This window comes from Phocoena sinus, chromosome 7, assembly GCF_008692025.1.
Source record: "Phocoena sinus isolate mPhoSin1 chromosome 7, mPhoSin1.pri, whole genome shotgun sequence".
Classification (NCBI taxonomy): domain Eukaryota; kingdom Metazoa; phylum Chordata; class Mammalia; order Artiodactyla; family Phocoenidae; genus Phocoena; species Phocoena sinus.
In genome coordinates, this window is record NC_045769.1 from 11,270,042 (window position 1) to 11,292,045 (window position 22,004).

The 22,004-nt window shown below is 39.5% G+C and overlaps 1 protein-coding gene across 7 annotated transcripts in view; it reads right to left on the bottom strand.

The window, feature by feature from the left end:
• AGFG1 (ArfGAP with FG repeats 1) overlaps positions 1-20,970 on the bottom strand; it is a 72,799-nt gene extending 51,829 nt beyond the window's left edge. For 4 of the 7 annotated variants that reach the window (XM_032637713.1, XM_032637711.1, XM_032637710.1 and 1 more), the window contains exons 1-2: positions 20,337-20,503; positions 1,824-1,917 (exon numbers count right to left, since the gene is read on the bottom strand). In XM_032637713.1, coding sequence (XP_032493604.1) covers positions 1,824-1,917; positions 20,337-20,503 — 261 coding nt within the window. Of the gene's footprint in view, positions 1-1,823; positions 1,918-20,336 lie in introns of all 7 variants that reach the window. The other 3 variants (XM_032637712.1, XM_032637707.1, XM_032637709.1) reach the window with 3 other exon arrangements.
• Between the last annotated feature and the right edge of the window lie 1,034 nt (positions 20,971-22,004).

The following is a 22,004-nucleotide window of genomic DNA, read 5'->3' on the forward strand; positions in this document are numbered from 1 at the left end:
ATAACTTCCTTCAGAAATCCTGTCATATGCAACAGCATGGCTGAACCTTGAGAACATTATGCCAAGTGAAATAAGCCAGTCACAGAAGAGCAGTACTACATGACTCCACTTAAATGAGGCATCTAAAACAGTCCAACTCACAGAAGCAGAAAACAGAATGGTGGTTGCTATTCAATGGGTATAAAGTTCAGTTATGCAAGATGAGTAAGTTCTAAAGATCCATTTACAACACTTTGCCTATAGTTAACAATACTACATTTTACACTTAAAATTTTTTTAAGAGAGTACATCTCATATCAAGTGTACTTACCACAATTTCAGGAAAAAAAGGTCCTTCAATCGTAGTATTCTGGAACCAGTCTCCACCTAATCTTATCTACTGACAGGTTTGAATGTTTTTTACTTACTTCTCCAATGCATTGTTTGTTATCTTTCCAGTTCTACTACTCTGACTTTATCTACTGTCAGTTGATTTTTAATCTAAGAACAGATAATATTTTTTCATTTCTGACTCCATTCTGATGTCCAAAATTTTGTATAGAAGGCCAAAATTCTAAGGAAGTAATTTAAAATATGCACTGCTAGGCTAATCCCAAACTTTACACAAATAGTTCAAATTGTCTTTTAATCCAAAAATACATTTCTACACTAACTGTCATTACACACCTTCTGCCCTTTATCTTGCTTTAGATTTTCCTGTAATGTACCTACATCAGTCTGGAACTTGATTACTCAAGATAATTTTTTATCGGCAAAGTCTGGAAACTTCAAAGTGTGTGCTCAATTCTCTAAATCATGTATTTAAAAATATTTCATAATCTTAAATTTATACTTCTTTACTACTTTAGAACCATATACACACATGAATCACAAGTAGACAAGCAAGTTTAAGAGGCTACTATCAAAGTGTTAGGGAAAAAAGAGGCAGAGTACAAAACGCTTGCATATATCTTCTGAGGGTGAAAAAGAAGATTGAAATTAATAAAATCTTAAGACTTAAATTCTTTTCTGTGTCATATCAAAAACATGCAAAAATAAAAGCCCCAAAAAACATGCAACCACTGTAGTACAACTAAAGTAATATTTCCTTTCTAGGAAGTGATTAAAGTGTCTATTAAATAATAATGGCTATTACTGATCAATTGGGTTGACTGGCTCATCCTTGCCCCAAGATTATAAAACATGCTTGCTTTTGCTGTTAATTTTAGTTTTTTTTTTTAAATAGTAGACCACCACTTTTACTAAGAAAGCAAACAGAATGGAATTCCTGAAAGCCCATTAAAGCAGAGTAGAAAGAAAAGGCTCCCCTGCTAATCTTTACTGAGTTCCTCATGACGCTAGGCTGCCCCCTCAGAACTACTAACCTCCTCCCTACTGAGCACTTCTCAATATTAAACATCACATACATCTAAAGTTAAAAACGTAAAAAGCAAAGAGGGGTCCTCAAGTGAAAGCTGATCACACAACAGCCTAACAAAAGTTTACTACAATACCATAATGTTAATTCCCTTTCTCCCTCTCTTATTTTGTCTTTTAAAGCAAAAACTAACAGTTACTCCAATACTAGATGTCCTCCAAAAATGCCTTTTATATTCAATACTGACAAAGTTTACACACAGGTTTCATCTCAGGTTTAAGGTAAAATATTTATGTAGTAGACATTAATTCTAAACACATTATTAAATAAGTACTTTCTACAACATCTGAATATAGAATACAAAAATAACTTTTTAGACAGTGAAAATTCACCATTCTAAGCAACTTATTAAATCTTATTAAAATGACTACCAACAAGAAAGTTGAAAATTGTAAAAAATACTTACTTCATTTCCATGTTTTTGAAGGAATTCAATTTCCTGTTGCGTGAATGTTGTCATGGAGATGGATTTCACCCTGTGTGGTGGATTTAACCCTCGCCTGAAAGATAAAATATTTTACAGATTTACTATTACAAACTACAGTATTTTTAAAATTATGTATCAGATAATTCAAAACATTTTTAATTAGCACATTTAAACTTGGAACAGTGTTTTCATTCCATAAACTACAAATATTTAAAAGTTATCTTAAACTATTAATCCCCACAATAGTTATGTCAATGTAAATTTAGTCAGACCCACACTAAATAATATATTTAAAGATAAATTCAAGTAACCACCTAGTTAGAAGCAAACAGTACCTGTAACACATGAGCTTCTTGGAAACACAAATATTGCTTTAGTGTATGTCTGATGGAAGGAGAATAATACATATATGAGGGGCTCAATGGTAAAGAATTCAAAGTTATTATTTAAATATTTTCATATTTCCTAAGAAAGTGACAATGATATGTCAGGTTTGGACGTTATCTGTTTCACATTTCGAAGTGGAGAAACGTTAAGTTAGGTTTTGTTGTTTTGCTTTAAGTTCTACACTAATAAATTCCTTTCCTTCCAGCTCTTGGTAAGTTATAAAATACAGTTATGAAGATTGCACAGGAGGAGAAACTGAACACAGCAATTTCATCCTAGTAAAACTTCCAAACTTAACTACGAAGAAACAACTACCATATGATTACTTTCAAGTACCTTTACAACTAGCAATCACAAATTAAGGCTTTAACGATATCATCTAAATTTCCAAAAGTGAAAATTTAGCAAATCATTATTATTCCTTTAAAGCAGGACATTTTGTTTTCCAATTCATCTGTATTATGAGAATAAGACTAAATTCATCATATTCACAGCTTATTCATTTATATTTATCCTAACAAGTCCTATCTTGTTCCAAAACAATTTGAAAAGGAATTAACTTATTATTGTTCTCTCAGATTCCTCTGCTCCCTCCCTCACAGTTAGCAACTTTGTCTCTCCTTATTCCCTAATACTGCCTCTACCCTTGTTCCAGCCAACCCTCTACCCTTCCATCTCCCTTATAGTATCCTTTCAATAAAAAAAGCAAAGGAATAACTTTCTAACAAGGAAATGTCAAACACTGCTACAAGGGTGTATGTTTGAATAAGGAAGTTTGGAGCAATGAATTATATCCCTGTACTTCTCAAATCATCAAATGAGGGAACCCCTGACTCCTAAAGTTACATACAGATGTAATCTCATGAAAGCACTGCACTGTATAGCTTACTCTCTCATACATCTCAACGCCCTACCATACCACAATGTCCATTTTTGCATAAAGAAGGTATTCATATTACTTAAATAAGTGAACAAATTTTCTCACTTATGAAACAAACAAAACCATAACATACTCATAACCAAAATATGACAGGACATTTTCCCACTTAACAAGAAGACCTATTACAGAGCTTCTTTAAATGCACTCTCTCAGTGCACTTAAAATAAGATTCAATTTACAAAACTGGTAGACACAATTTTGCAAGGTCAGCAGATTACTTACATAAATTGAGTAACTCCAAGGAAATTTTACATTTGTTCATATTGGTTTCTCTAATTACTCTTTTATATTCCATTAATTCTGGTAGATTAACTGTATCTTCAGTGCAAAAATTTTTCCTTTTTTAGCTTCCAAAAGCTTTGTACGTGGATATAACATGACTATAAAATAGTTTGGTAAAAAAATAGAAGGCTGACTCTATCAATTTCTTAAGAAGAATGCAGACTGATGAGGCTGTAGTAAAAAATGTAGTCTCATACACTGATGACAGTAGGATAAATTCACCAACCTGTGAATAACCTTATTCATGCGTTTTGACCCAGTAATAACCTTTTAGGAATCTATTCTAAAGAAGGAATCTGAAACTTAACTATGTACAAGATGTTCATCAAACATCACTCATACTAAAAAAAAAAAAAAAAAAACAAACAAACCTTCTTTATCAAAGGGCAAGTGATTAAGCAACAAAACTGTACAACTATGCATACTTATGCTTGGTTTTAAGATGAAAATTATATAGTATTCTCAAAGCTATATTAAAAATACCTGCAAAGAAAACAAACTAAATACCCCAAAATGTTAACAGTCTTTGCTTATAGATTATGGAACTGAATGATTTTTTTTCTATTTATAATTTTCTATTCTCTCCAAGTTTTCCAGAATGAAAACTTGTTTCTTATTCTGTAACAGAAAAAAAAGAAACTGCAAGAAATAATAAACAATTCAATTAACTAGTAGTAGTCAAAAAATTTGGACTTTTAGTCCTGGCTTTATGGATGTGAATGTCTGTGCTGAAGAATTACAGAAAGTAAATGAGAAAACAGTTAAGGCTTTCTTTCAGTTTTTCTAAAAAACCTGGAAAACTTTCCTCCCAAATATAGCCACCAGCATCAACAATTTATCTTTACCTCATTTCTCTAAATCAGGCACTACCGACATATTAGGCAAGAGAATTCTTTACCATGAGGAGGCTGTCCTGTGCACTGTAGGAGGTAGGGCAGCATCCCTGGCCTCTACCCACTAAATGCCAGAAGCATGCCCAACCCAGTAGGAATAATGAAAAATGTTTCAAGATACTGATAAATGTCCCTCAGGGGTGTGGGGTGGGACAGCAGAGTCCTTCTACTTGAGAACCACTGCTCTAAATATACCAAATATGTTAACTACCAAGTGAAGAAAGAAGCAGAATTCCTTTGGATCACTACTGAGATATAAATTCTACCTAGGTTCAATCTTCTACAGAACATTCTACACATTTACCTCATATACAACAAAACACTTAAATTTTCCCATAAATTTACTATTTCCCGAATAGCAGAAAATAGAAACCCTTAGAAGAGATTAAGGAAAGTGTCCACAAAAAGTAACCATATGATGTCAAGCACACTTATACAAATTGGTAGGCAAAATATAATTTAATAAGACAGAAGGAAATTAATATTTTTAAAGTAACCTAGATTGCCACTTTGCATATCTAATCTCATTAATTTCTACTTACAATAGTATAGCAGACTAGATATCCTGAAAGGTTCCTCTGCTAAAATATGACACCCCATAAATTATTTTAAAAAATTTAAAAAACCTAATTGTTAACATTTCTAGAAAGTAAGGGGGCTCTCAAAGAATCCCCCCTTCCCAAAAGAAAAAAAAAGAGTGAGCTGAAACCAGAAGAGTGGCCCATGTCATACAAAAAATTCAGTGTTGCTCAGAAGGCAAATACCAACAATAACTAAGACAAGATGAGAGGTAAACCTGAGATATCCCTGTTAAACCCAAGACCCTGGATGGAGAATTAAGTAGCTTCAGGGTGGTAATATCCCTAGATCACAGGAGAAGAATATACAAATCCTCTCAAGAGAAATGCATTTCTGGGCTTCCCTGGTGGCGCAGTGGTTGAGAGTCCGCCTGCTGATACAGGGGACACGGGATCGTGCCCTGGTCCGGGAAGATCCCACATGCCACTGAGCAGCTAGGCCCGTGAGTCATGGCCACAGAGCCTGCGCGTCTGGAGCCTGTGCTCCGCATCGGGAGAGGCCACAACAGTGAGAGGCCCGCGTACCGCCAAAAAAAAAAAAAAAAAAGAGAAATGCATTTCTAATTTATAAATTATGCTATCAGGATTTGAAAATATTAATTTCAATAAAAGATGAGATTATAATAAAAATCATCACACAACAAAAAAACAAATCACTGAGCCTGAGTCAGTAGAAACAAAAGCTTTATGCCACCTCTTCCCAAGACTTTAGCCATTGGATTTATCAAATACAAAATACAAAGTAAATATAGCATATAGGAAATGTTAAAACAAACAAAAGATGGAATAAAAATGAACAGGAAATTGTGTAATTATCAGAATAACAGTTAAATTTAAAAGTCAGAACTTTCGGAAATGAAAAATTATAAATGTGGAAATTAAAAATTCAACAAATTAGTTAAAGAGCAGATAAGACATACCAAAAGAGAGATTTGGTGAATTAGAAAACAGAAATAAGAAATAACCCAGAAGGCAGCACAGATACTTAAGGAGACGGAAAAAAGCGAGTGTTTTTAGAAAAGGAAAAAAAACAGGGGTGGGGGGCTATTCTTGCTTTTGAGAGACAGAATTGAAAGAATGAAGGAGAGGCAATATTTGAAGAGCTAACGGCTGAGATTTTTTAAAATCCAATGAAAGTCATGCGTCTACAGATATAGGAAGCACAGCTTATCAAAATCAGGACAAATAAAATTCATACTTAGAAACATTTGGATGAAACTTCAAAGATAAACAGAATATCTTAAAAGCACTCAGGGGCTTCCCTGGTGGCACAGTAGTTGAGAGTCTGCCTGCCGATGCAGGGGACAGGGGTTCGTGTCCCGGTCCAGGAGGATCCCATATGCCGCAGAGCGGCTGGGCCCGTGAGCCATGGCCGCTGAGCCTGAGCGTCCGGAGCCTGTGCTCCGCAACGGGAGAGGCCACAACAGTGAGAAGCCCGCATACCCCACTCCCCCCCCAAAACAAAAAGCACTCAGAAAGAAAAGACAAAGGAAACAAAATCTGACTGAAAGACTTTTCAATGGAAACCAGAAAATAGTGGAATATTATCTTTAAGTAGTTAAAAAAAAAGTTGTTAACTCAGCAAAAATATCTTTGAAGTCTAAGATCAAAATGACATTTCCAGATAAACAAAAACCAGAGTCTACCCCCAGGAGATCTTCACTAAAGAAACATACAGCTGGCTCTCTGCGTCCCTGGGTTCTACATCCAGGAATTCAACCAACTGCAGATCAGAAACACTGGGGAAAAAAAATTCCAGAAAGTTCCAAAAAGCAAAGTTGGAATTTGCCATGTGCCCAGCAACTATTTACACAGTATTCACATTGTATTTACACCTATTTACATAGCATTTACATTGTACTTATGACCATTTACATAGCATTTACATTTTATTAGGTATTATAAGTAATTAGAGATGATTTAAAGTAAACAGGAGGATGTGTATAGGTCATATGCATCTTACATAAGGGACTTGAGCGTCATCAGATTTTGGGATCCGTGGGACATCCTGGAACCAATCCCCCAAGGATACTAGCGGATGACTGTATACACTTTAAGAAAAAAAATAACCCCAAGAAGGTCGTGCGATGCAAAGGGGTGAGCAAAAAAACTGGGAAACACATTGGCAAATCTAAACAAATAGCATCTGATTTCAAAATACCCTATGTATGGTGGAGGGGAAGGGGCAAATTTAACATTTAACCAAAAATAGCACTTAAGTGAGAGTACTCTGTATTTTTAAAGACTTTGTATTATTAGGGGAAGGTTAAAATACTGATTAACTCTAGAATGTTAGGATGGATAATAAAGTTTCAACAGTGACCATAAAATAACATAGAATTTACAGCTTCCTAACCAGTATAAAGGGGAAATCAAATCAAAACAACCAAAAACACTGTCTTTTTTTAAAAAAAAATTAAACATACACTTACCATAAGACCTAACAATTCCACTCCTAGGTATTTACCCAGGTGAAATGAAAACTTGTGTTCACCAAAAAATCTGTATATAAATAACTGTATGAAACAACTGGGTTGTTTCACAGGTAACAAAAACTGGAAAAACCCAAGTGTCCCTCAAATGAGGAATGGGTAAACTCCCAAGCAATGAAATATTACTCAGCAATAAGGAGAAATGGACTACTAGAATATGTATTGGGTGGGCCAAAAAGTGCCTTCGGTTTTTTAAGTAAAAATAAAAGACACATTTTCACCAAGAACTTTGTTGAACAACGTATTCACCCTTTTGTTCCACTACCTTCTGCCATTTTTCAGGCAACTTCATCATTCCATCTTCCCAAAACTCTTTATCTTTTTGAGCAAAGAACTAACTGTTCCAGGTGCCTTTTACAGTCTTCCAGGGAATTGAAATTTTTTCCATTAGAGAATTTTGTAAAGACCGAAATAAATGGAAATCCGAAGGTGCAATGTCTGCTGAGTACGATGGATGAATCAGAACTTCACAGCCAGGACTTCCCTGGTGGCGTAGTGGTTGAGAGTCCGCCTGCTGATGCAGGGGACACGGGTTCATGCTCCACTCCGGGAAGATCCCACATGCCACGGAGCGGCTGGGCCCGTGAGCCAATGGCCGCTGAGTCTGCACGTCCAGAGCCTGTGCTCCACAACGGGAGAGGCCACAACAGTGAGAGGCCCGCGTACCGCATAAATAAATAAATAAATAAAAATTAAAAAAAGAACTTCCCAGCCAAGCTGTAACAGTTTTTGCGTGGTCATCAAAGAAACATGCAGTCTTGTGTTATCCTGATGAAAGATTACGCGTTTTCTGTTGACTAATTCTGGACCCTTTTTGTCGAGTGCCGCTTCAGTTGGTCTAACTGGGAGCAGTACTTGTTGGAATTAACCGTTTGGCTTTCCAGAAGGAGCTCATAATAGTGGACTCCCTTCCAATCCCACCATATACACAAAGTCACCTTCTCTGGAATGAAGACCAGCCTTTGGTGTGGTTGGTGGTGGTTCATTTCGCTTGCCCCATGATCTCTTCCATTCCACATTGTTGTACAGTATCCAATTTTCATCACCAGTCACAGTGTGTTTTAAAAACGGAATGTTTTCATTACGTTTCAGTAGAAAATCGCATGCGGAAATATGGTCAAGAAGGTTTTTTTCACTTAACTTGTGTGCAACCAAAACATCAAAGTGATTCACGTAACCAACCTGGTGCATATGATTTTCAACACTTGATGTGGATATTTTGAGTATGTCAGCCATCTCCTGCGTGGTATAACGTCAACTATTCTCAATTATTGTTCTGATTTGATCACTATCAACTTCAACTGGTCTACCTGGCCATGGAGCATTGTCCAATAGAGAAATCTCCAGCACGAAACTCTGCAAACCACTTTTGACACGTTCAATCAGTCACAGCACCTACTCCATACACTGCACAAATCTTTCTGTGTGTTTCAGCTGCATTTTTACCATTCTTGAAATAATAAAACATAATATACCGAAAATGTTGTTTTTCTTCCATTTTCAATATTAAAATGGCCAATTTTGATAAGTCTTTTTAAATGCATGCTGATATGACAGCTGCCACATACAATCTAACAAAATTGTTTCAAATGAAGTTAAAGACAACTAAGTGCTACTAGAGCCATCTTACAGAAAAAACGGAACAAACCTTTTGGCCCATCCAATAACAACTAACCTGAATTAATCTTAAAAGTATTATGCTGAGTGAAGAAGGTAATCTAAAAAGGTTATATACTGTATAAATGACATTCTCAGAAAGAAAAACTATAGTTGTTGGAGAATGGATCAGTAGAGGCCAGGGGTTAAGGAAAGACAAGGGTTAGAGAGTCTTGAGGGGTAACTGAACAGGTCCATTCCATGTTCTGATTGTGGTGGTAGTTACATGAATCTATACAGATGTTAAGACTCCTAAAATTACACAACAAAAAAGTTGGTTTTAATGTATGTCAACTTAAGAGTCCATGTTACTATCTATAGAAACCACAATTTTTACAAACTAAATTTTTTTCATCGGCAGACGACCTTCTCCATCTACCAAATTTGATCACTTGAATGAAATCCTCAATCAAATCTGAATTACTCATTTATTTAGTTATTTTCAAGATATATTCCTGGAAGCTGCTGCCACTTCCCCTTTTCTGCTAAGCCAAGTTTAGCTATCAGGTGAATCCACTGTTTATAAAACACTTTACTGTAATGACATTAGTCATAACTATTGGATGAAAGTGTTAGGCAAGTAAACCACATCATTTTTACACTGCCAATATTGAAGTACCACCCATTCTGGATCCTAAAATACACGTTTTAAGTCTCCAGTTTAGTACAAAAGAAATTTTTTGAATGACTCATTTAATAACAGCAGTATTAATATTTTGAAAGCATGTTTGTCACTTAATTGGTTTCAAGAAGTTCCAAAGTCATCTACTGGTGGAGCCCAACATGCTTCTGCAGTATAATTAAGTCATATGCAGATTCCCAGGAGTTTTAGTTTTAACGACCACCACTCAGGTATGACTGCAACCAGATGGTGTGACTCATTCCATATGTCCATCAGTATGCTACTCTTAACTACGCAGCAAACAATCTTCCAAATAGCCATTTGTCAACTCAAATTACAATGTGTGCTAGATGAATAAGTAAGAAAGCTTATTTAGCTAGTTTTATTAATTGTTTTTCTCCTGCTGGGGGAAAAGCTGGTTAAAATATTTTACTAGGCTGTGGAAATTTAGGTGGTTGTTAATGTTGGCATAAAGTAATAAAGCTAATCTGGCATTTAAATCTATTCCAATCTTAGTTATTTAGTAAAAATATTATATACAATGTTTCATATTATAAAAATTATACATTTAAGGGCTTCCCTGGTGGCACAGTGGTTGAGAGTCCGCCTGCCGATGCAGGGGACACGGGTTCGTGCCCTGGTCCGGGAGGACCCCACGTGCAGCGGAGCGGCTGGGCCCGTGAGCCATGGCTGCTGAGCCTGCGCGTCTGGAGCCTGTGCTCCGCAACGGGAGAGGCCACAGCAGTGAGAGGTCCGCGTACCGCAAAAAATTAAAAATTAAAAAATAAATTATACATTTAAAATCTACAACAAATGGAAGATGCCTTTAACAGGTTATCAAAAATCTACAGACTTTTGATACCAAGATATGCATGTATTAGATAGTCCAGAATGTTAGTTTATCCAGAACACAACTTTAAAACACTGAAAATACACACACACACACACACGGTGCAAACTATGATTGTTATTTTGGGTTTTTGTTTTTGAAAGCCAGAAACACTACACTCACTGTAAGGTCCTTGTAACATTTAGGGCAAGCACCTAAAAAATAACACCCAAGTAACAATTTAAACCTAATTAAGGTATTCTTGCTAAAAGTGGACAAAACCCAAGAATGTCTTTACTACCTCGCTAAACTCTACTGAAATGATAGCAAAGGAATAAAAAAGCATTAACCCACAAAGAGAAGAACAGAGAACAAAGAAGGAACCCAAAGGCATACCAAAATCTAGAAAATTACCAGCAGTAACTGACTGTGCAGACTAAAGAAAGCCAAAACAGATGCTCCTGTAGAGGTGGGAGAAGCCAACTAAAGATGATTCCCACCACAGAACCCCTGCAAGATTCATGAAAGGAATCAAGCCACAAGTTGGGGGATTTACATAGGGTCAAAAATAGATTCCCAGTTTCCCTACTTCCATAAGACTACCCCTAAGAAGCCCTAGGCAGAAGTCTGAAGGAAAATCTGATCTGGAGAGGCTATTCCAAATAGGCTCTGGAATCAGGCACAGCTGAGGATCGCTACTGGGTACTATGCTAAGAAATGGAAGCTTATCTGAGACTCTACACACTGAATGATAATAGGTTCTATGCCCCCAGTTCCCTCCCTCAACTTGTGCCTAGAAGAATGACAGCCAGGTTTTTTTTTTTATTCCCCAGTAAGAAGACTGGAGAAAAAATATCTATAAACTAGCCAAGCGTAAGTTTCCAATCCAACAAGTCCAAAATAAAGCCTAAAACATTGAACAAAAAGACCTATACCAAAATACTTCAGGGGCTTCCCTGGTGGCTCAGGGGTCGAGAGTCCGCCTGCTGATACAGGGGACATGGGTTCATGCCCCGGTCCGGGAAGATCCCACATGCCGTGGAGCGGCTGGGCCCGTGAGCCATGGCTGCTGAGCCTGCGCGTCCAGAGCCTGTGCTCCACAACAGGACAGGCCACAACGGTAAGAGGCCCGCGTACCGCAAAAAAAAAAAAAAAAAAAAAAAAAAAAAAAAACTTCAATATAGGTTCAGAATAGTAGGGATAAAAAGATCATATATACTCTCAAAGAGAGAGTGGAAAATAGGGCACAAAGAATGAGTAATAAGAATAGAATCAAACTTCTCAATAGCAGTACTGAAGGATTAAAGACAATTAAGCGGGACTTCCCTGGTAAGAGCAGTGGTTAAGAATCCACCTGCTGATGCAGGGGACACAGGTTCGAGCCCTGGTCCGGGAAGATCCCACATGCCGCGGGGCAACTAAGCCCGTGAGCCTCAACTACTGAGCCTGCGTGCTAGAGCCCATGCTCCACAACAAGAGAAACCACAACAATGAGAAGCCTGCGCACCGCAACAAAGACCCAACGCAGCCAAAAATTAATTAATTAATTAAAGACAATTAAGCAATGCCTTAAAAATTCCAAGGGTAAAGTATTTTCACCTTTGTGAATGTGAGGGCAGAATAAAACACTTTCAGCCATGTAGCTCTCAAAAATGCTCTCCCATTAACCTTGAATCAGGAGGCTAATGGAAATGCGGGGGTCCTGGAAAAAGAGGTTGCAACACAGGTTAGGCATGAAGGGAATTTCCACAATGAAGGCAGGAGAAAGTCCCAGGATGACAGCTGCGGAGCAGGCCTAGAGAGCAGCATTTCCAGACCAGAGGCTGACAGAAGTACCCAGGAAAAAGAGAAGTACCTGACATATCTGGTCATATTGAAAACAGTTATATACCTCAGCCAGAGATAATTTATCTGGGGATATAATAATGATACACACATGGAAAACAATGCAAGTGAAGTAACCTAGACAATTACAAACTTCAGGGGGAAAAGGCTGTACAAGGAAGAAAATGTAGTAGTAATATACTACTGTATGACTCAGCTGAGAACAGTATGTATATAACGCAATAAGGTAAATACTAAATAGTGATTTAACCAAAAATTGTGATGTTATATTGAAGGAGCAGATGCAGAGTATAGGTGGAGAGTGAGAGGAGTGTTAAGAGGGCCAAAGCCTTATCTTCCCTCTTGTACAGTAGAGAAGTCAATAGATAAAAGCAAAAATTGAAAAATCAAAAAAATAGCTGTAAGCATGCTAGCCAGAAATACTAAGGTAAGTTAAGAGGAAAAGAACCGACTGTCCATGGTAATCAGAAACAGAGAAAGGGAAGAGACGACTGCTGCTGCTCGTTATAAGTCTTGGCCTTTTTAAACTATGTGCATACATTCTTTCGATAAAAATTAAAATTCAATTAAAAACGAAACATAAAAAAGAATGGAAAATAAATGGTTCTTTCCCTTCAAAATCAAATTTAACTGACATATGTGTAGGCTGGTTTCTTTGATGAAAAAACATTCCTAGAAAACATGAGGAATTCTTAAAATTTTAAATCCCTCCTATTTCAAAAATGCCAAGTCTCTTTACTAGACACTAGCAATCTTTTTATAGAAGTACCTACTGAGCACAACTGTTCCAAGTTAGAGCCACCAAGATTCACAGAGTAAGAGATAAAGATTAGAAGAGAGAAATGAGGAAGTTTTCACATCTTCCCACATTATTAGTTCTGCTGATTTTCATACTTCTCCCATCAAAGATCTTGCAAAATTTAACCAAAAAGTGGGGGAAGAAAAGAATTTTTAGAATGACACTACAAGGAAAATTCCTCTTCCTTTTCTAAACATGTATGTTTCTCTGTAACTTCCATACCTGGTCTTGTATCTCCCCCTACAGAATAAACCTATTACCTCTTCCACATAAATGCCTTAATTTACCCAAAAACAGTGACTACGTGAACAGCTCCCCACCCTCACTCTCTCGTTTTTTCTTCTTTAAGCTAATAACACTTCTGGTCCCTGCAAATATTCCTCTCATACAGAATTTCAAATCTCCTTATCCTAATCAACTGCCTTACACCATGCTCCAGTTTGTTAATTCATCTCTTAAAATAAGCAACTAGAATAAAAGCAAAGTGTTAACTATGACTTCCCTCCCTCTAAAAAGCAGTTATGGTACCAATCAAAAAGAGACGATGGGGCTTCCCTGGTGGCGCAGTGGTTGAGAGTCTGCCTGCCGATGCAGGGGACACGGGTTCGTGCCCCGATCCGGGAAGATCCCACATGCTGCGGAGCGGCTGGGCCCGTGAGCCATGGCCGCTGAGCCTGCACATCCGGAGCCTGTGCTCCGCAACGGGAGAGGCCACAACGGTGAGAGGCCCGCGTACCGCAAAAAAAAAAAAAAAAAAAAAAAAAGAGACGATGTCTTACTCAGGAGTCTTTGGAAAAATATGTTCTAACTTAAAAACAAACAAAAACTCACTCCCCATACATAGAACAATTCAAATAAGGTTCCTATCCCTCCTATAAGTTAATAAATTTCATTCTCATCATGTCCAATCAGGTGTCTTCAGAGCAACAGCTCTAATGTGTGAGGCTGTAAAGGATGTCACAAGGAACCTATTAACGAAGTACCCAAAGTTATGAATGATTTACTTTTTTAATATACATTAGAAGAACCAAAGGTTTATATTCCTAGATAATCATCGATTTGACCATGTGGATTGGGAAATGCATTACTGAGCGGAGGAAAAAACAGGAAGGGTAATGGCACCTAGTCCTGAATATCTCCACAGAAGCTTCTCAAGAATGTAAGCATTATGCATGTTGCATAGAGAAGACTGAAAATTGTCAGTCTGAGGATTTGCTTATTTTCCAAAGAGTGTACTGAAGTTAGATACAGAGCTTTCTAAAGAGGCAATAAATTTTAAATTGAGGTCCAGAGATCAGCAAGTTCCCTAAAAGAATGTTTTAATTCTTTTTATTTGTAATCCAACTCACAAAATTTTAATATAGATTTAATCTAGATAAACTGTACAACCACTACTTTGAAACTGACTAAAGGTCAAAGTGTTTACAATCACACTGATCCAAATTCACAGACAAATGAGAGAAGAACAGATACGAACTTGATATAAAAATGCCTTGGTAGCAAGTTATAAATGCCTTGGTACCTATGTGCCAAACTCAAAAAAATCAGTATCAGAACCAGTCAGCACCATATCCCATTACTCTCACAATACACAACAACAGTTTCTAAATAAGTCAATGAAAAGACATTTGAACCTAACAAACTATTTAAAGAAAAGCATGACATAACTATAAAACAAAAATGTGTGATACATCCATAAACTACCTGTCCTGCCTCTTAAAATCCAATGAAGTAAAATCCACCATTTAAATCCCTCAAATATAGAATTCACAACAATTTACAGCAAGCATTAAGAGTGTAAGCTACAATTTAAAGTTGTGGAGGGTAACAGTACTTACCTTATATGATTGTTACTAGAATAATGCCTGACACAGAGTGAGCAGTCAGTAATTCTAAATAGTAGTTATTATTATCTTATTTTTCATTTCTTTAATTTTTGTATCCCCAACACATGTACTAGTGCCTGGACTTAATGAATATTTGTTTAAAAAGGGGGAAAAAAAGGAAAAAAAAACCTCTGCCCTTCACAATTGAAAAAGTTATCAGTTTTCCCACTCACACTAAATTGAAGTTGTACTACACTGTCAAAATATCTCACTGAATGTAGCCATGTTAGAGTATGAAAAAAAGTGAAAAGGGAATTAAGGATATAAATCACCGCCAACTGTGAGCTCATGTGGTACTGAATATTATAAACAGAGTTCCAAAAGGGTATTTGACTGCAATCCACTCAAATGTTAATGAGCGTATAAAAACAAATGCCTCTTTTCATCTGTCCAACTTTAAAGTCAAAATTCTTATAAGATTCACCAAAAGACTCAAAATGCACACAAAATTAATAGAGTATAAGTTACTATCTGTCTACATTTATCCTCCTGTGAAATTCCAAGTTTAAATGCACTGTTCACATAAAAGGGCTGGTATTAAGTGGGACACGGTGTTTCTCAAATGTTATTTTTTATTTTTATCTAAACTCTCTCTGAAAAGTTTATGAATCATTTTTAAAGGATAAAACAACTCTCATATTATTTACTGATTACACAAATGCTAAAACTCTCCACAAAATAAATAATTTGGTCTAAAGCTAGTCTTCAACTGTAAGTTCTTTAACATGAAGGTAATATTTTATGTTGGCTGTAATAGAATGCCATTCATAATTCTAACTATTTCTGTAGACAGAAGCAGAAAGAGTGACAAATCAATCTGTTAGAACAACCCCATTCTACCTCAATGACAGTTTAATACATCTATCTCAAGTCTATTTTAAAGTTTCACAATCGGAATTCAGTTACATATTCTAAATAAGCATCATACAAGCACAAAGTGCAGTCATCTGAAAGAAAAAACAGGAAATAAAAGATCAGCTCTGGGCTTCCCTGGTGGCGCAGGGGTTGAGGGTCCGCCTGCCGATGCAGGGGACACGGGTTCGTGCTCCGGTCCGGGAAGATCCCACATGCCGCGGAGCGGCTGGGTCCGTGAGCCATGGCCGCTGGGCCTGCGGATGGGCCTGCGCATCTGCGGCGGGAGAGGCCACAGCAGTGAGAGGCCCACTTACCCCAAAAAAAAAAAAAAAAAAAAAAAAGAGATCAGCTCTGAGTCTAGTAATATTAACAATAAGATACTTGTTCGATTTATTTAAACAAAGACACTGCTAAATATATGATAAATGGCATGTGACTATCCCAAAATTTTAAATTCATGATAGTAGATACCCTTTACTGTGTATCAGCATTTTTTAGGCACATCAAGGTTTCTGACCAGCAGCTACTATGACTCAGTTCATATATGTACATCCACTGCTTAGCACCATACTCAAAAATAATATATGTTCAATAAATATTCAATGAATTGTACCATTTAATCCTCAGAACAACCTTAAGCTATATATTACCATCTTTTATCACAAATAAAGAAACTGAGGCTGAGGGGATGGGTCCAGGCCGACCTACACATAGTGGCCTTAATACTTTGCCCTAAGTCACAAAGCTAGTGGCAGTGTCAAAATCTGACTTCAAAATTCATATTCTTTCAATTATACCATGGCATCTAAATAGCAAAGACATTATTATTAAACTCAATAGTTATATTAATCTTAAAGTATTTTCCTATATTATTGCTTTCCAAAGAAAAAAATCCTCAGGAATTACTGTCCTTTCAATATTTCTGCAGCAGACATTTGATTCAGGATCCACTCTTTCCTTCACAAGGATCCCAGATTTCTGAGTTGGGAACTCTATCTTGGAGATCCTTGTTGTTCCAATAACGTCATGATAGAACGCATCCAATGAGGGCACTGGTTCTACTTAGCCATATGACCTAAGCTAATCCAGACTGAATCACAACTTCTGGAAAAGTTGTAACAATGATATAAATTAAAGCAGTATGTAGCCCCAGGAGCTGGGAGCAGCCATCTCTGGATGAGGGAAATCGAGGCAACATCATTAACCACTGGATAAAGTCTTATTTAAAAACACACAATAAATTCCCCTCATATTTTCAAAGATTTTTTGATGTGGACCACTTTTTAAAGTCTTTATTGAATTTGTTACAATATTGCTTCCGCTTTATGTTTTGGTTTTTTGGCGTGGAGGCATGTGGGATCTTAGCTCCCTGAGCAGCGATCGAACCTGCACCCCCTACACAGAAAGGCGAAGTCTTAACCACTGGACCGCCAGGGAAGTCCCTCCGCTCATATTTTTAAACCAACTTGAGTCAGGTTTTGAGTTACATCTAAAGAATCCAAACTGATAGATTTTTTTATAAAGCTGCTTCTCATTTCAGCATCCTTCACATACTGTTCCCTACTCATGGAATATCCTGTCCCCCTTGTTAATAATGCCCCTCATATATTGGGGAGCTACTGATATTATATATCCCAGGCATCATGTGAGATGTCAAACATACACTATCTCTAATATTAAAAACTAATCTGCAACCCAAATGTATAAGGTAAACCTTATCCTCACCTTTTCATAGATGAGAAACTTCAAACTCAAAGAGACTGACATTCTCAGTACCACACAGTTAGTAAGTGGAGCCAGGATTCAAAACCAGGTTTATCTAGCTCATAAGTACTTGTTCTTTCAACTACATGAAGCCACCTGCCATGTGGATCTTGTCTTTAAAGGTCTTTGCTCAGGCATCAAATCTTCTGTGGAGCTTTCCCTATTCATTTAGGTATGTCAGGGATAGCTCAAAGCTATGAAACAGTGTATCATAACTATGTTTACATACTTAGAATGCAAGCTCCTTAAGGATAGTGGGATCCAAGTAGGACCAGTGCCTCCCACAGTACAAGACACAAGCCAAGTGAGCAATAAATATTTGCAGAATCACCACTAAACAGAGATATGGAGTCCTATCTGTTACAGATTAAATTCCAATAAAATAAACAATTGTCATGTATAATGAGATATCCTTTCATATATAATGTTTCGGAAATGTGACCTCTAGGAAGGAATTTGTAAATAGTTTTCATATTACACATTTGCTGCAACAAAGTAAATTTATACTTGCAAATGGCTACACAGAAATGTCAGAAATCCAGAAGAGTAAATATATACATACTTTCCAAACTAAATACTTTAAATGTATCAAAGGACCTTGTGTTTAGTAAAAACACTGGCATACTTATTATGCACATAATGCAAGTATACTCAAAACAAATTGGACTACTGGCTTCATTTTAAAACCAAAAGTTGCCCACAAACTAAGTCTTTATTTGTAAATGAAAAGAATGAATCAGACTATCCCTAAATACTACCTAGCTCTAGGATTGTGTTGTACTTCAATAACAACACTATCAACTTCTCAGAGTGCTTTCTTGACTCTACAATCTAAAAGTAACCTCTCCGGCTTCCCTGGTGGCACAGTGGTTAAGAATCCGCCTGCTAATGCAGGAGACACAGGTTCAAGCCCTGGTCTGGGAAGATACTGAGCCCTCTGGCCACAACTACTGAAGCCCGCACGCCTAGAGCCCGTGCTCTGCAACAAGAGAAGCCACCGCAGTAAGAAGCCCATGAGTTGCAACTAAGAGTAGACCCTGCTCGCCGCAACTAAAGAAAGACCGCGCGCAGCAACAAAGACCCAACGCAGCCAAAAATAAATTGAAATAAATTTTTAAAATATATATATAAAATAAAAGTGACCTCTCAGAAAAGGTCTCTCCTATCATACTATTTTAGTGCATACTTGCCCCTGACATTTTTCTCATTTGATTACTTATTATGTGTTCCCATCTCCTCCACTAGAATGTAAGCACCAAGAGAACAAGGATTTTGCTCTAATCATCAGCACAGTCCAAGGCTTTACAAAGAACCTAGTAGGCACCCAATAAGTGTTTATTGAAGAAATAACAGTCATGGAAGAGTAATAATGCTTCTTTGCCCAACTTAAGAAGAAAACAAAACAAATCGTACTCTACTAGGCATACCTTGCATTTTCCAAGAATGAGTTTTCTCATATATCCATTGCCTCAGTATTACTCTTACAAAGTTTTTTGGGGGAGAAGTGGGTACCAAATTACTTTATTTCAAAGAATGGTACAAGTAAAAGAACTTAAGTAGATATTTGGTGGACCAAAAGTTTTACGAACATTTAGTAACTACCACTTCGTCAATAACTTAGTGAACACAAAATAATTTAGCATATAAAAGCAACTTATTCAGTTCCAAAATCATCCACAAACTCTCCAAAAGAAACCTTCAATCACAGCAACAAAAGTCTTATGAAAACGCAGCTTAATGGAGCAAAGAGGAAGAAGTACAAACCATCCCAGTAATTCAAGACGGTGGTCTCCCTTTTTCTGAAACAACGCTGTCTTTCCATCTCTCCTCATTTCTGTACACAGCCAGGACACTTAGCTATTGACAGAGAAATCTTACAGATACCACCACCCTATTTACAATGACACAGCTCCGAGTCAATTCCTTATTTCCACTAAAACTTCCCCCAAACTCCTCAAGACTCTCTGGACCATAAAGCTAAAGCCCCGCAGCCTCGCTTCTGCTTTCTCTGCCTCCCTCTCCCGCAATTAATCTTCTCTAACTTTTCCCTTGGGAATCACATCTCTGCCATCACGACATTTTAATCCCGCTACTATTCCTAAGTGCCAGCTTCCTCCCACTGACCTAGGTACTCTCGACCCGAGGAAAAAAAGCCCAAGCTAAGCGTCCCTGCTCTCTCCCACCCCAGCTTCTCCCCCACCCCCCAACGGCGCCCGGCAGGTGTATTGCTCGGGACCGCCGCGCCCCGGCGGAGAGGCGGGGCACACAAAGGACCCGCACGGCCGTCCCCAGCCTCCTCCCGTCTTTCCCCTGCAGTCCCGTCGGGTCAGCGCCCGGGAGAGCCGAGGCCCGAGGGAGGCGGCGCCGGCTCCGCGGGGACCAGAGATGCTCACGCCGGGCGCCCCCTCCAGACCCCAACCCCGCCCACGTCCCACCCACAAAGGCTGCCCCGGGCCTGGACCCTCGCCCGGCGAAATCGAAAGCGCATCCCCAGCCCGGCGGCCCGGGCCCAGCGCATCCTGGCCCCTGGCCTCGACCGCCCCGCCCCGCGAGCCCGCGCCCCAACCGCCGCCGCCAGCCGGACCCCCAAAGGACCCCCACCCAGCCGCCCGCTCCCCACGCCAGGGGAAGGGCCCCCCGCCCGCCCGGCGGCCCCGCACTCACAGGCTGCCGGAACAGGAGGTACAGACGAAGGAGCCGACCGTCATGTTCACGTAGGTGGGGCCGCGCTGGTCGCAGTCGAAGCACTTTCGGTTGTGCGGGAGGCCGGTCATGTCCCGCAGCATCTTCAGGTGCTTCTCCTCCTGCTTCCGCTTCGCGCTGGCCGCCATGGCTGCGGCGCCGAGAGAGGAGGCCGGCAGGGCCGGGAGCCGGGCGGCGCTGCGCCGGGGACCCGCGGTCCCACCGGCCGCCCTGGCCGCGGCCGCCGCCCTCCGTCAGCGCGCGCCGCCCGCGCCGGACCCGGCCGCCGCGGCGGACTCGACTGGACTGGGCGCGGCGCGGACGCTGCGGAGCGCGGGCTGACGGGCCACACCAACCGGCCCACCTGGGACAACCGCCACCGCCACCGCCGCCGCCGCCACCTTCCCGACTTCTCCTGAGGGGAAAAGACGAGGAAGGAGGACGGCAAGAGGAAGCCCGTCCCGGGCGGCCGGAGGCCAAGTGTCGGCCGGCGCCTTCTGCTGGACAGGAGGAGTTACTGCGGCCACGCTTACAGGGCTTAGCGCATTACTTGGGTTACCTTACCCCCGATGCCTAAAGCTCTCCAAGGGCTTGCCCACTGCTTTGGGGATAATTTCCAAGTTCCTCACCGTGTGCCCTAAACAGCGCTCCATCATCTAGCCCAGGCTGCCTCTCTCACTTCATCCTGGGTTATTCAGCCACAGTGGATTTCCATTTGTATCCGAACACAGCAAGCTCCCTCCTGACTCAGGACCCTTGCGCTTGCTGTTCTCTCTATAGCGGGGTTTCTCAACCATGCCACTGTTGACGTTTTGGACTAGTTAATTTTTTGGTGTGGAGGCTATCCTGTGCTGTGTTAGGATATTGAGCATCATCCCTGGCCTTTATCCACTAGATGCCAGAACGACCTCCCCACCCTTCCCACAGCTGTGGCAACCAAAATTCCCCGGACATTGCTGTATGTGGAGCGATGATAGAGGGAAGTGAAATCAACGGGACTGCGGACCATTGCTACACGTGGAAGACCACGGCATACATGCATCCATGCAGCCTGGAAAGTGCAGTATTTCCATGTGAATATTTCCACGTTCCTGGAAAGTCACTTTCCATGAAATGGCTGTGTTGTATCGTCTTCAAGGTTCTAGCTGTTTAAAATCCTACTCCTTCTTTAGTGTTTACTATGTTTTATCTGGGATCTCCCTTTAGGCTCCAAAAACAGCCTACACCCCAGTGTTTTCTTCACTACTCCACCCTCTGCCCCTCCCAGAGCTGGAGGCTAGGTGCTCAGTATTTATGGAATGAATGCATTAAGTACCTAATTTAATCTTAACAAGATCTCTTGTTAAGGTAAGCATTATTGTTCTTTCCATTTTACAAATCTGGAAGCCAAAGCTCTGGAGGATTAAGTAAATTTACCCTAGGATACGTGTGGGTTGGCCCAGATAGTCAGACTGTCGGACTCAAATCTCTTAATCACTCCAAAAATCCACAACCAGCAGGACGTTAAAAATCATCCCTGCCCCTCATTTTCCAAAAGAATACAGGGAGACCCAGTGAGTCCAAAGTCATTCAGCCATTGAATGACTGAAAGTAAGATTAGAATCCAGGTTTCCTAATTGCCAAGGCCAGCCTCCAGATCTCCCATGAAAG